Raw genomic sequence first — 13,810 nt, 5'->3', positions numbered from 1 at the left:
GTCAATTTACAGGTTTTGGTTATATTATACAAAAATGTTTACAATGGCCAACATTGATTACTGAGTATATGCCTGCTACAAATATAATTTTCATTTAAACTTCAAAATAACCCTACAAGGTAGGACCTGTTCCACCAATGTATACATAAGAAAACCGAAATTCAGAGTTTATGCAATCTTCCCCAAATTAAAGTTATATCTGAACTGTAAATTTTCATTCTAATGTCAAAGCTTGCAGCACAATAACTTTGACTACCCAAAGGTAAGAACTCTACTGATAAGTTTAGATTTCCAGTTTTGTTTTTCTTCTTTTTAACTAAAAAGAAAATTCTAAAAACTACATTTTCTTTTTGCTTGATTTATAAAGGTATCCATGAACGCTGCCAGGATGGATATAAAATAGGCTGTAAGAAAAATAATACACAACCAAAAGCCAACATTAAAATTAGTAACATTTCTTTTTAAATTAGTAACTTTAATGAGATAATAGGTTTGATGTCATGAGTCAGCCCTGGCAATTCTACAGCACAGTGACCACTTATTAAATTTGAAGGATACCAATTATGCCAAATGCCTACCTGGTAGATTTATTGATACTCAACCAAATGTGCTTTACAAAACCACTCAGTATATAAAGTTATTTATTGCTTTTGTATTCTTTGCATAATGATGTCATGGAAGGACTGAATACAAACATGTCAAATCATTTGTTCATTTATTCATTAATATGCTGTCAAATTCAGTTTTCTATACACTATGGTTGTTTATTTTGTTTTCTATATTATTAGATATACATAATTAAAAAAATATTCAACTTATTTTTATGAAGAAATTAAATATTTTCTGAAAAAGAATCATTTAATTTTTCTCTAATGACAAACCTGAAAAAGTCTCATCCAACCCAACTAACTTATTTAAATAACTCTGCTCAATGGCAACTTGTCTGAAGTTCTAGTTTATACAATTCTATTCTACATAATACTGTTTTACCCTGTTACATAGCATACAAAGAACATTTTTGTAATAAACATGTTTCTATGTTGATATGATACAGAACAAGTTTCATACTTCCCAGCAATCACTCAAGTATCTTAAAAATGTATCCTCCTTTAAAAGGCACACGCATTTACAGGTTCAAATCTTTATTGTTTTAAAATTCTACATGTCTTTTACAATACAATATTTTGTTATTTAAATGATCTCTAAATGGTTAATATACAATGAATTTTTTTTCTGAAACTGAAACATGAATTACAATTTCATCAATATGATTATTCTAAACAGAATAATAAAGATGGTGGGAAGAGTTAAGTGCTGTATTTGAAATTCAATAGCACAGACTCTTCCCTATAGAACCCAGGTGACCAATCTATTGAAAGTGCTTTTGAAGACTGTTGATTATGGCTGATCTTAATAATCAGTCAATCAAATTAGAGTTCTTTTATGTTTTGAAACATCAAAGGGCATTTAAAAAAATAAATGAAACAATTTGCTTTAGTAATCTATAGAGGCAAACTCAAAATTATGATTATCTGCATGCAGTAACACTCCTCTTTAAATAGTTTTGAAGAATTTATACATTTTATAAAGAATGTTAAAGAGTGCAAGTTTTCTGATATTGATTTCACAAAAGGACAAATGCTGGTAATGATAACTAACATTTAATATCTAAGTTCAAGCTAATGTATATGTAACAGGCAATTAATATGGCTAATCATAAGCCACAATGCACAGGGTATGCCCTTTGAGAAAATGAAATTAGTTTGGTCCGCATTTCTAGAGTTACTTGGGTAAAAAACCAAAAACAAAACCATTTTAACTCATTCAAGGGTTTTGATGAATTTATTGTTCCTAAGATGTAGCCAGTTAAAAAGGAAATGAATCAATGAAGTATACTGTCATGTTGACTTTTGTATAAAAAGACGGCCTGCTGTTTTTGGAGTGATGAATGAGTAGTGTAGGACAAATCAGAAAAATGTCACAGAATGTATTCATTTCTTCCATAAGTTATACTTTCTTATTCCATGACACAGCTTTCACTCTGTAAAACTTTGTCCCTAAAGGGACTTTAAATCTGTTTTGTGCCTAAGAAGGAAAAAAAAGAAAAGAATTTAAGTGATTTTATACATGTACTATACTAACACACTACTCAAATCTATTAAGTATTATCAGAGTAAGGGAGAAGTCTTTATCAAACTACCCAAGATCCACCCCTCAACCAGTGAAGAATTTAGTGAGCCATTACTACTGATGAAGAAAAAAACTGATAATCATCATCACTAAAAAATAGTACAAAGTTAGTAAGATGGCCTTTATTTTAAGTACTGAAAGAAACCTTAATTCTACACAGTTTAAGTACGACTAGAGCTCTGGAGCACAGGGACCCTAAATTATAATGATTTAGGAAGGATGTTCAATAGATTTCACTGATTCTATAGCCCTGATATTGTTGACATTACAATCAGGTGCATTTAAAAAATCAAACCCTTTACATTATCTGTTTTTTTTTTTTTTAACAAGGGGGACAGCATATGAAAATAAGAAAACATCAACCTTCCTATTAATAAAATTCACTTTCAATCATCAATTATGCTGTGGCTCTTTTTTTTTCTAGCACATAAAAACACTAGTAGCTTCACAGTCATAGAAAAGAGATTTGCAGTTGTTTTCCTGTATATATTGAGAGATTTAAAATAAACAAATGTATTTATAAAATTGCTAGTTCAAATTCAGTCTCATTAAATTCAAGGCTATCTCAAGTGAGCAAAAAAGCCAAGGAAAGAATTATTAACAATTTCTATATAAATTAACACATGATGCAGTTTTTACCTTTTTGGCTTGACAGTATTCTTTCTCCATTACTTTTCCAAGAACCCAGGGTCTTCTAGTTGCACCTGAAGCTATTGAATCAAATCATTAATTTCTTTTTGAAAGCACAGTTATGAGTTGTAGCCTCACTACTGTTTCATGAGTTATAGACTCAGGAAACCAAAACTGGCAAAATCAGAATAATGAAGTTCTCGTAAGTGAAAAAGTATTACTTATAAAACAAAATGGAACTCATGTTACTTTTCAACCAGTGATATATGGCTTTATTTCCTAATTCAATATAGATGGCAAGTAAAAAATCACAGAACGAACCAAGTTCAAGAAGTATAAATAATCTAAGTACAAATAGGTATTAATAAATTAGCTCAACAGTGCCACCTACTAAAAGTGTTAAAAGAGATGACCATTACTGAGAGCAGAAAATGTTATACAGACAAAATGTAAAGGCACAGCACTAGTTTTGAAGGGCAATGTTTTCACAACATTTCTCAAGGAAAGGAACTGCATCTTTCTCATGTCTGCATTCTACAGTGCCTTGCAGGGCAGTGTGCACACAGTAAAGTGCACAATAAGTAACTAATAAAGGTTCGAAACCAAACAAAGTCTGGAACTGTAGTACTTATATGAAGGGGAAATAAAAAAATGCAGGAAGAGACAGGATTCAGTGTCCTTGTAATGCTGAAGTGTGATGAGCTAAGAAGAAGTAAATATTCATTCTCTAAATTCATCAGAAATGATAAAAGTTGATTTTAAAAGTATCAATTCAATAAATTATATATTTAAATTAAAATCTCTGAAATACCAGAGAAATCAAAACTAACTTTTATTCTATCAACACCATTTGGAAAGACAGAAATCAAAAATATTCTGAATAAACTATCAGAAATGAATAGACACTGTCATGTGACAGTCCCCTGGATCACCAGATATGGAATACACTTTGAAGAGCTATTATTATAATGATTTTTGAAAAGAATTATCTAAAAGTGAATGATTTTTTTGGTTTATGTTTGAGGAGTAATGAGTCTCACTGTCACAGGCATTAAAGCATTCTGGTAATCCACACAACCGTTTAAGCAATGCCATAGTAATAGGGTATCATAACCCCCCAATTGGTATTATGTGTTCTATAGTCTTCAAAAACAAAGAGAGGATGAGAGTAAAGTAAAATCAAATAAATTCTTTCTCTGGGACTTGTGAGCAATTTTAAAATGGTAATGTGTACTGTATACTCTAAAAGCATTCAGTGAATGTTCCTATTCTTATGAAATGCACCTTGAAATATTTAGATAAAGGGCCATGATAATATAAATTAGTCACATGATTCCAGGAAAAAAAAAAGTACATGCTTGTGTGCATTTATGTATTTGTGCATTTATATATACATATATATATATGTAAAGATAATGCAAATGGAACAAAATATAAACAAGTTAATCTGTGTAAAGGTCTAGGTTTTTTGAACTACTGTACTACTTAATGCTACTTTTCCATAAATTTAAAACTCATTCTCAAATAAAAAGTTAAACATGAAAGAAAACCACAAAAAAAAATTAAGAAAAAAACTTATGTTCACTTTTTTCAAAGTAAAACACCAGCAAGTTGTAAGCTTATCTTCCTGTTTTATATGATTATGTGAATACGGTATTTATTCTTGATAAGCACAACCAATAGCCATGATGTAGTGACCATGTGCCACTGGCCCGTATCAGAATTTGACCATACTGACAAGCAATTCCAAAAAAGACCATTAATCTTATGGACATATGTTCTTGTTTTTTAAGATTTATATTTAGGTTAAATATCCCAAGGTATCTATTCTGTTCATTTAAAACTCTTTAAAAATCAAAGTAACAGATTATAGACAATTTAATAAAGTTTAACAAAGTTAATTCCCTTTTTATAAAAATGTTTAAGTATTGACTAGTTCAATGTAATTCAAGACAGGAATACAGGAAATATACAGGATAGAAAAGACATTTATAATTTAATTTTTTTTTGCCAAAAATAGTAAAGTCTTTTATAAACAAATAAGCATTAATTAAAGCTTTACTAATTTGTGAGAATTCTGGCTATTGTATTCTATGTATGTAATTGCTATTGCTCTAACAGCAATAGCTAAATCCCAATTTCAGAATTGGTAATGGAATCCAGGAAAGTCATGTGGATAATGCGATTTAAAAAAAAAAAAAGAATAAAGCAAATAAAGCAGTAGCCTTCTCAGTGATTTAATTCTGATATAACTAGACAACAGGAGAAATATATACCTCAAAATATTCTATTGCACATTTATTGTTTTAGTTAAGAATGTGACACTTACCACCCTCACCTGGTTTGAGATCCAGGGCAGGCAGAGATTCTGAATGCAAGAAATATAAGGTTGGACTAACAGTAAATAATACATAATTGTCGTGGCGCTCGTCTAGGATAATAAGTACCAAATCTCCCACCTGAAAACTGAATAAAGAAATATAATTTTATTGCTCTAAAGAATTATTAGCACCCTATTTCAGAAATCTAAGTATACTGTGCAGTGTTCAACCATGTATTTCAGAATCAGTGCCATATTCAATTTCACATTTTATGGTTTTTCATTCTTTTACTTAGCTCCTAATGGGAATGCCAGTCTAAAAGCTGCTCAAAGGATGATGCCACCCACTACCAAAGACAAAAGTCTTACCTTTTTAAAGGAAAAAAAAAATGCTTGAAGGGTGGAAAAACACCAAATATAGCTCGTATAATTATAGGGCTAGTCACCTATCTTTCATTTTGCAACAAGAAACATGGTCAGAGGGAGCAAACTTATTTACAGTCAGTAACTTGAAAGAGAAACAATCTGAGCTAGCTAGGCGCTTGCATTTAGGTTTAAACAAGTCAATGGAATAACTGGTTTAGGGCAAAGGTCTGAAGGCAGTGAAGAAGGAGACAAAGAAGTGGGTACAACTGCCTACAAGTTTTAAGTGGAGTCTATTTCCTCAGAACATTTTTTAAAAAGATGCTCAAGGGGCCTCCCTGGTGGCACAGCGGGTTGAGCACAGCACTGTGAAGCTGTCCACAGCATATGCAGCATGGGTTCGATAGCTGGCAGGCCAGGGAGATAACCACATGGCACGGCAGACCTCTCCTGTCTTGCCTGCTGCTCCTCAGCAGTGCTTTTGGTCTGTCTGCCTGTTCTGCTCCCCACTGTTTATGGTGAATCCTCTCACCCTCCCATGCCTCTGACCTGTACCCCAGCTCTTGTATAAATAAAAATAAATCTTAAAAAATAAAAATAAAAATATGTTCAAATTATCAAGAGGTCTTAAAAATTAACTTTGAATTTAATGGATCCTATACCAGATAAATCATCAAAATCAGTGGCAAAGCTTTTAAAAGACCTGATCTTCTACTTATTGTTTAACTTCAAATGTGGTAAGAAGTTTTGGCTAAATACCAGAAGATAAATCCTTTTTCTCTGGTCTTTTAAAGACCATAAACTGATTTGATCTGACAAACACTGGTGAACACAGATCTTTTTTCTCAAATCACTGAGAAAAGATAAAATTCTAAGGAGATCCCCTTAGAAATCTCATAACCAAAAATTTAGTCAACAGACTTATTATACTAAAATATTTTAAATATGTTTTGTTTACTGATTATTGTCTCAATCCTGACAGGTTTATAAACTGACTAGCATTGTTAAAGCTGCTATCAATGCTTTTATCATTCCAGGGACCCTCCCTTTAAGTAACTTATGTCAAAAAAAAGAAATATATTACTATGTACTAATTTGGTTTATGGAAATTAACTATTAGATTACTCAACCAAAAAATTAAATAGTGTATTATGAATTTGTGGCATATCAGTAAGAGTATAAAAAATAAGTAAACACTGCAACTTTAAGAAATCAAGACATTACTATCTAAAAATAAAGACTAAGGAAATAAATGAGATTTAAGAAATGTACCAGCTGAAAAGTAAACTAGAATCAAAAGGTTTCAAAATATTTATGTGATTGATAATTAAAGCTGTAACAAGAATGTCTTGGAATTTAATCCTAATGTTTCAGAATAACAATTTAGAAAAACCTTGCTTTTTCAATTTAAACAAAAAACTTTTCACTCCCAATGATATAAAACACCCAGTTCAATGAACCTGGATCTAAAGGATTATAATTAAAATACTTTAAAATACACTCTCATAAATATCTCAATATTTAGTTCAGTAAATTTTTTTCAAAGAAAACAGAAATGAAATACTTACTCTCTAATAGCTATCTTTTCAGAATGCCTTGAGGATACTGAAGACATGCTCTGAGACATCTGAAAAAAAAAAAAAAAAAAGAAAATTCATAAAGCTTATACAATTAAAGTACTACATGTAGTTATTATGTCATTACTGTATAAATTTTCTTTCAGTGTCACAGTCACATCTTAGTCAGTTTTTAAAAGTCCAAGTTTATATAGTATTTAATTTAGTTAATGTAATTCCTCTCCTTCAAAAATCACTTTCTTTTTTTATGGGGGTGGTGGTGGTAACTGATATGTAACTGACATAACAACATATTATTTTGAGGTATATAAAATAATGATTTGGCATTTGTATATATTGCAAAATGATCGCCACAGTAAGTCTATGTAACAACTGTGACTATACATTTTTTTTCTTTTCATGGGAATTTTAAGAACTACTCTTTTAGCAACTTTGAAATATACAATACAGTATTATCAGCCACAATCACTATGCTGTGTATCTTCATGATTTATTTATTTTATAACTGGATATTTTCACCTTTTGACTTCTTTTACCCATTTCTGTCCCCTCTCCATTAACCCATGCTTCTGGCAATCTACCACTTTGGTGTATCTCCATGAGTCTATTTTTTTTTTATTCCACATATATGAGATAATAAGGTACTTGTCTTTCTATACAATTATTTCAACAATTTTACCTACTTTTTGTTATATTCTTAATCAAATTAAAACGAGGAAAACATGAATATAGATTTGTATTTTAGTTATTATTATATATTTAATATTAAAGAGACTGACATTTTTCAAGAAGAGTTTGAAAATTACAACACCTTGGTTTCAAATCTTTCCTTTTTAATTTTTTTTTAAGATTTATTTATTTATACAAGCACTGGTGTACAGACCAGAGGGTGGGAGGGTGAGAAAATTCACCAGAGACAGAGCAGGGAGCAGAACAGGCAGAAGGACCAAAATACACTGCTAAGGGGAGCAAAGCGCAAGACAGGAGAGGTCTGGGGCACCATGTGGGAATCTCCGTGGCTGGCTGGGAATAGAACCCGTGCTGCAGAGGCTGTGGACAGTTGCAGTGCTGCACTCAACCCGCTGCACCACCAGGGAGGCCCCTCAAATCTTTCCTTTTAGCAAAAGAATAAACAGATCAAAAAAACTCTAGAAAAACCTTATATAAAACAATACTACTCCGGTTGCAATGGGGGTGGGAAAGTATATTTCCGAAAATTGGTGATGTCCCTTTGTCTCATCTCAAAGAGAAATCCTTAAATGTCTCAGTTTTAAAAGTCCAGTATTCTGAGCAAGCATTAAATAATGAAAGTGTGACTGCCATCCATTTGCTATCCGGACAAGCAGCACAACTGAATAGGACATGCTAACTGAGTGCTGTTGTGCTGGATTAGCTAGGACTTCTTATTCTCAGACAGGCTTCAATCCAATTTCTCAGTATTACTTAATAGAAGGGACAAAAGTACCACCATTTTGGTAAAAAGAAAGGATGGCAAGGATGACCATCTTTCCCCAATGAGTAGCCCCAATACATTGTTGAACAAATCAAGGACAAATCAAGACAAATCTATTTAAAGTCCCATTTTGATGCTCAAAATGTCTTCCATTTTGCCTCTCAATAGAGCCTCAATTAGCATTAAAAAAAAAAAAGAACAGGGGCCTTCCTGGTAGCACAGGCAGTTGAGCACAGGCTGTGAAGCTGTCCACAGCCTCTAATGTGCCGGTTCGATCCCCGCTGGCTGTGGAGATACCCACATGGCGAGTGGGCCTCCCATGTCTTGCCTGCTGCTCCCCTCAGCAGTGTGTTTCAGTCAGTCGGCCTGTTCTGTTCCCCACTCTGTCTCTGGTGAATCCACTCACCCTCCCACACATCCGGCCTATACCCCGGTTCTTGCATAAATAAATAAATCTTTTTTTTTTTTAAAAAAAGAACAGCAAAACATAATCAATAGAAAGGCCTATATAGCAACTTATTATCAAAATCACTCAAATGGCCTATTTGCTGCCAACGAAGACAAATCTGACCATTCATTTTCAGGCCATAGTCAACTTTATTTAGGTATTCAAAAATTTTATCCAAATAGCAAACATATGCAAATAACCTAAATGCCCACCACCAGATGACTGGATAAAGTAGTTCAGGACTGTATACTAAATGGAACACTACCCAGTTATTATGAAAGAAGAAATATTGCCTTTAGAGATAATATGAACGGGGTTTGAAATCATTAGAAAAGTGAAATAAATTAGAAAGTTAAAGACAAATACTAGATGGCTACACTCATATATGAAACATAAATACACAAACTACACAAAACTTAACAAAATACAACAAAAAAACTCTTAAGACGGAGAAAGGGGCCTTGCTGGTGGCACAATGGGTTAAGCACAGCACTATGAAGCTATGCGCAGCCACTGCAGCATGAGTTTGATCCCCAGCCAGGGAGGTGACCCACATGGTACAGCAGACTCTCCTGACTCGCCCGCTGCTCCCGTTAGCGGTGTTTTTCAGTGGATCTGCCTGTTCTGTTCCCCACTCTGTGTCTGGTGAATCCTCTCACCCACCACACTTCTGGCCCTTACCTCAGTTCTTGTATGCATAAATAAATAAATCTCAAAAAAAAAAAAAAGAGAAAAACATGGCAGTTACCAGATGGATTGGGTGGGGAGGGGTCATTTGATTACAGTGAATAGGCATAGAACTGCAGTCTTGTACATACACACAAACACACATATTGAGGTATGTAGTCTCAAAACTTATCTAGTACGGTTAAATCAACTGTAGATCAAAAACATTATGAAAAAAGTTTAAGTTTGGCATACACTTAAGTGAGCACTTAGATTTGAGGAAAAATTATGTGAATACAGCTATAAATTGTCATGAAAACAGAAGAGATGAAATGGAAGAACAAATAAGTACTCTCGAAGACAAAGAAATAAAAAGAACCAAAACAGAAAAGGAAAGAGAAGCATGAATAAAAAAGACTGAAGAAAGACTTTGAGAACTATCTGACTCCATGAGGAAAGGAAATATAACAGGTATAGCAATCTCCAAAGGAGAGAAGAGAGATGTAGGAACAGAGAAAAGATTCAAGGAAATAATTGAAGAGAACTTCCCAAACATGAAGGAGCAGCTGAAAATAGACATACAACAAGCAAGAACACCAAACTTCCATGATGAAAGGAAAAATACAGCAAGACACATAATAGTAAAGCTCCCAAGAATCCAAGACAAGGAAATAATAATAAAACGGATAAGAGGGAAGAAATAGGTAACATACAAAGGAAAACCAAATAGCTTGACATCAGACTTCTCCAAAGAAACACTATAGGTAAGGACAGAGTGGAGGGACATAGTCAACAGACTCCATGACAACAAATGCCAACCAAGAAAACTCTATCCCACAAAGCTTTCCTACCTCTATGAAGAAAGAATAAGGACCTTCCCAGACAAACAGAAACTCTGGAATTTCATTACAACTAAACCCCGACTCCAAAAAATACTACAAGGACTCCTAAAGCCAGAACCAACAGAGGGAGGAATAAGAACGAAACAAGAACAAAAAAAAAAAAAAAAAAAAAAAAAATTTAATAAAAAAATAAGTAAAACCTGAGAAAAGTCAAACAAAATGGCAAATACAGACACTAACATATCAATATTAACCTTAAATGTAAATGGACTAAACTCTTCAATAAAACGACACAGAGTTATAGGCTGGATTAAGAAACAAAACCAAAACCCAACCTTTTGATGGCTCCAGGAAACTCACTTAACTACAAAAGATAAAAATAGACTGAAAGTAAAAGGATGGAAAACAATCCTACAAGCAAATGGACCAAAAAAGAAGGCAGGAATAGCTATACTTATATCAGATAAAACACACTTCAAACTCAAAAAGGTAAAAAGAGACCCATATGGTCACTACATTATGATCAAGGGGACAATACTTCAAGAAGAAATAACACTTATTAATGTATACTCACCAAATGAAGGAGCGCCAAAATATATCAGACAACTATTATCATCTCTGAAAACAGACATCAGAGAAGACACATATGTAGTAGGTAGACTTCAACACACCACTATCAACAATGGATAGGTCAATGAGACAAAAAATAAGTAAGGACACTAAAGCTCTACATAAGGATCTAGAGCGCGTGGGCTTAACAGACACCTATAGAACACTAAACCCAAAAAAAATCCAAGTACACATTTTTCTTAAGTGCACATGGATCATTCTCCAGGATCTATCGCATACTGGGACACAAGACAAAAATCAACAGACACACTAAGATTGAAATCATACCAACCATCTTCTCTAACCATGAAGGCATCAAACTAGAAATAAACCATAAAAAGAAGGCAAGGAACTCTCCAACCTCATGGAGACTGAAACCCACACTACTGGAAGACCACTGGACTAATGAGGAGATCAAAGAAGAAATTAAAAAACGACAAGGAGGACACCGATTTCCTAAATGTATGGGATGCAGCAAAAGCAGTCAAGGAAAATATACAGCAACAGGCTCACATCAAGGAACAACTCAAAGAAACAACCTAATCTCAAAGTTCAAAGAACTAGAGAAAGGACAACAAAACCCCTAAACAAGTAGAAGAAAATAATAAAAATCAAAGCAGAAATAAATGAAATAGAAACTAAAAAAACAATCCAAAAGATCAACGAACCCAAAAGTTGGTTCTTTGAAAAAATAAATAAAATAGACAAACCCCTAGCCAGGCTCACAAAGGAAAAAAAGGGAGAAGACACAAATAAATAGGATCACAAATGAAAGAGGAGAAATCACAACAGACACAGCAGGATTCAAAAGAATAATCAGAAACTACTATGAACAGTTATACGCAAATAAGCTCAACAATCTAGAAGAGATGGACAAATTCCTACAACTCTACAATCACCCAAAGCTAGATAGAGAAAAAACAGAACACCTAAACAGATTACAAGCAGTGAAATTGAAATGGTAATCAAAACCCTCCCCCAAAACAAAAGCCCAGGACCAGAGGGATTTACAAATTAATTCTACCAAACATTCAAAAATGAATTAGTGCCTATCCTTCACAACTCTTTCAAAAAACTGAGAAGGAAGGGATAATACCAAACATGTTCTATGAAGCCAACATTACACTAATACCAAAACCAAACAAGGACAACGCAAAAAAAGAAAACTACAGGCCAATATCTCTAATGAACACAGATGCAAAAATCCTCAATAAAATTTTAGCTATCAGAAACCAACAATGAATCCATAAGATAATTCACCACGAACAAGTAGGATTCATTCCAGGGACACAAGGATGGTTAAACATCTGAAAATCAATCAATGTAATCCACACATCAACAAAAAGAAATATAAAAGTCATATTATAGTATCAATAGATGCTAAGAAAGCCTTCAAGAAAATAAAACACCCATTCATGATAAAGGCCCTTGAAATTCTCAGGATACAAGGAACATACCTCAAAATCATAAAGGCCATATATAACAAGCCCATTGTCAGTATAATTCTCAATGGTGAAAAGCTAAAAGCATTTTCATTAAGATCTGGAACAAGACAAGGATGTCCACTCTCACCACTGCTTTTCAGTATAACACTGAAAGTCCTAGCCAGAGCATAAGACAAGAGAAAGACATGCAAGGAATCCAAATATGGAAGGAAGAAGTCAAACTATCACTATTTGCAGATGATATGACAATATACACAGATAACTCCAAAAACTCCACAGAAAAACTAATTCAACTCATCAATCAGTTCAGTAAAGTGGCAGGATACAAAATCAACACGAAAAAATTAGAAGCCTTCCTATACACCAACAATAAATCTGAAGAAGAAATCAAGAAAACCATCCCTTTTATTATTGAAACAAAAAAAATCAAATACTTGGGAATAAACCTAACAAAAGAAATAAAGGACCTATACAAAGAAAACTATAAAACACTGTTAAAAGAAATAGAAGAAGATACAAAGAAATGGAAAGAAATCCCCTGCTCATGGATTGGAAGAATTAACATTAACAAAATGGCCATCCTACCAAAAGTCATCTACATATTCAATGCTATTCCAATAAAAATTTCAATGTCATTCTTCAAAGAAATAGAACAAATATTGATGAAATTCATATGGAGCCACCAAAAACCCTGAATAGACAAAACCCTCCTGAAAAAAAAAAAAAAAGAAGAGGAATGGAGGCATCACTCTCCCAGATTTCAAACTATACTACAAAGCCACAATAATAAAAACTGCATGGTACTGGAACCAGAACAGACACACGGACCAATGGAACTGAATAGAAAACCCAGAAATAAACCCACAGATTTATGGTCAACTAATATTTGACAAAGGAGCAAAGAATATGCACTGGAGCAAAGAAAGTTTGTTCAACAATGGTGCTGGGAAAACTGGGTCGCTACATGCAAACGAATGAAACTTGACTACTACCCCACACAATGCCCCAAAACCAACTCAAAATGGATTAAAGAACTAGACATAAGACCTGAAACCATAAAATATATAGAAGGAAATATGGCAAAACACTACATGACATGCACCTCAAAGACATCTTTACAAACATATCACCCAAAGCAGTGATAGTGAAGGCAAAGATAAACAGCTGGGACTATATCAAATTATAGAGCTCTGCACAGGAAAGAGACAATAACCAAAACAAAGAGAAACCCCACCGATCAGGAGAAAATGTTTGCACACAACACTAA

General features: G+C 33.4%; 1 protein-coding gene across 2 annotated transcripts in view; it reads right to left on the bottom strand.

Moving 5' to 3' along the window:
• Nucleotides 1-1,907: 1,907 nt before the first annotated feature.
• RB1CC1 (RB1 inducible coiled-coil 1) overlaps nucleotides 1,908-13,810 on the bottom strand; it is a gene marked incomplete at its 5' end in the record, with an annotated part of 52,453 nt that continues 40,550 nt past the window's right edge. Inside the window, 4 exons of one of the 2 annotated variants that reach the window (XM_084229558.1) lie at nucleotides 1,908-2,085; nucleotides 2,830-2,900; nucleotides 5,150-5,286; nucleotides 7,072-7,130. In XM_084229558.1, coding sequence (XP_084085684.1) covers nucleotides 2,008-2,085; nucleotides 2,830-2,900; nucleotides 5,150-5,286; nucleotides 7,072-7,130 — 345 coding nt within the window. In that variant the 3' untranslated portion in view covers nucleotides 1,908-2,007. The remainder of the gene's footprint in view (nucleotides 2,086-2,829; nucleotides 2,901-5,149; nucleotides 5,287-7,071; nucleotides 7,131-13,810) is intronic. The other variant, XM_084229559.1, reaches the window with a different exon arrangement.

The sequence above is a fragment of the Talpa europaea genome (assembly GCF_964194135.1).
Source record: "Talpa europaea genome assembly, chromosome: 3".
Taxonomy (NCBI): Eukaryota; Metazoa; Chordata; class Mammalia; order Eulipotyphla; family Talpidae; genus Talpa; species Talpa europaea.
The sequence above is the reverse complement of the archived record's forward strand: the minus strand, read 5'-3'. Positions and strand labels throughout refer to the sequence as shown.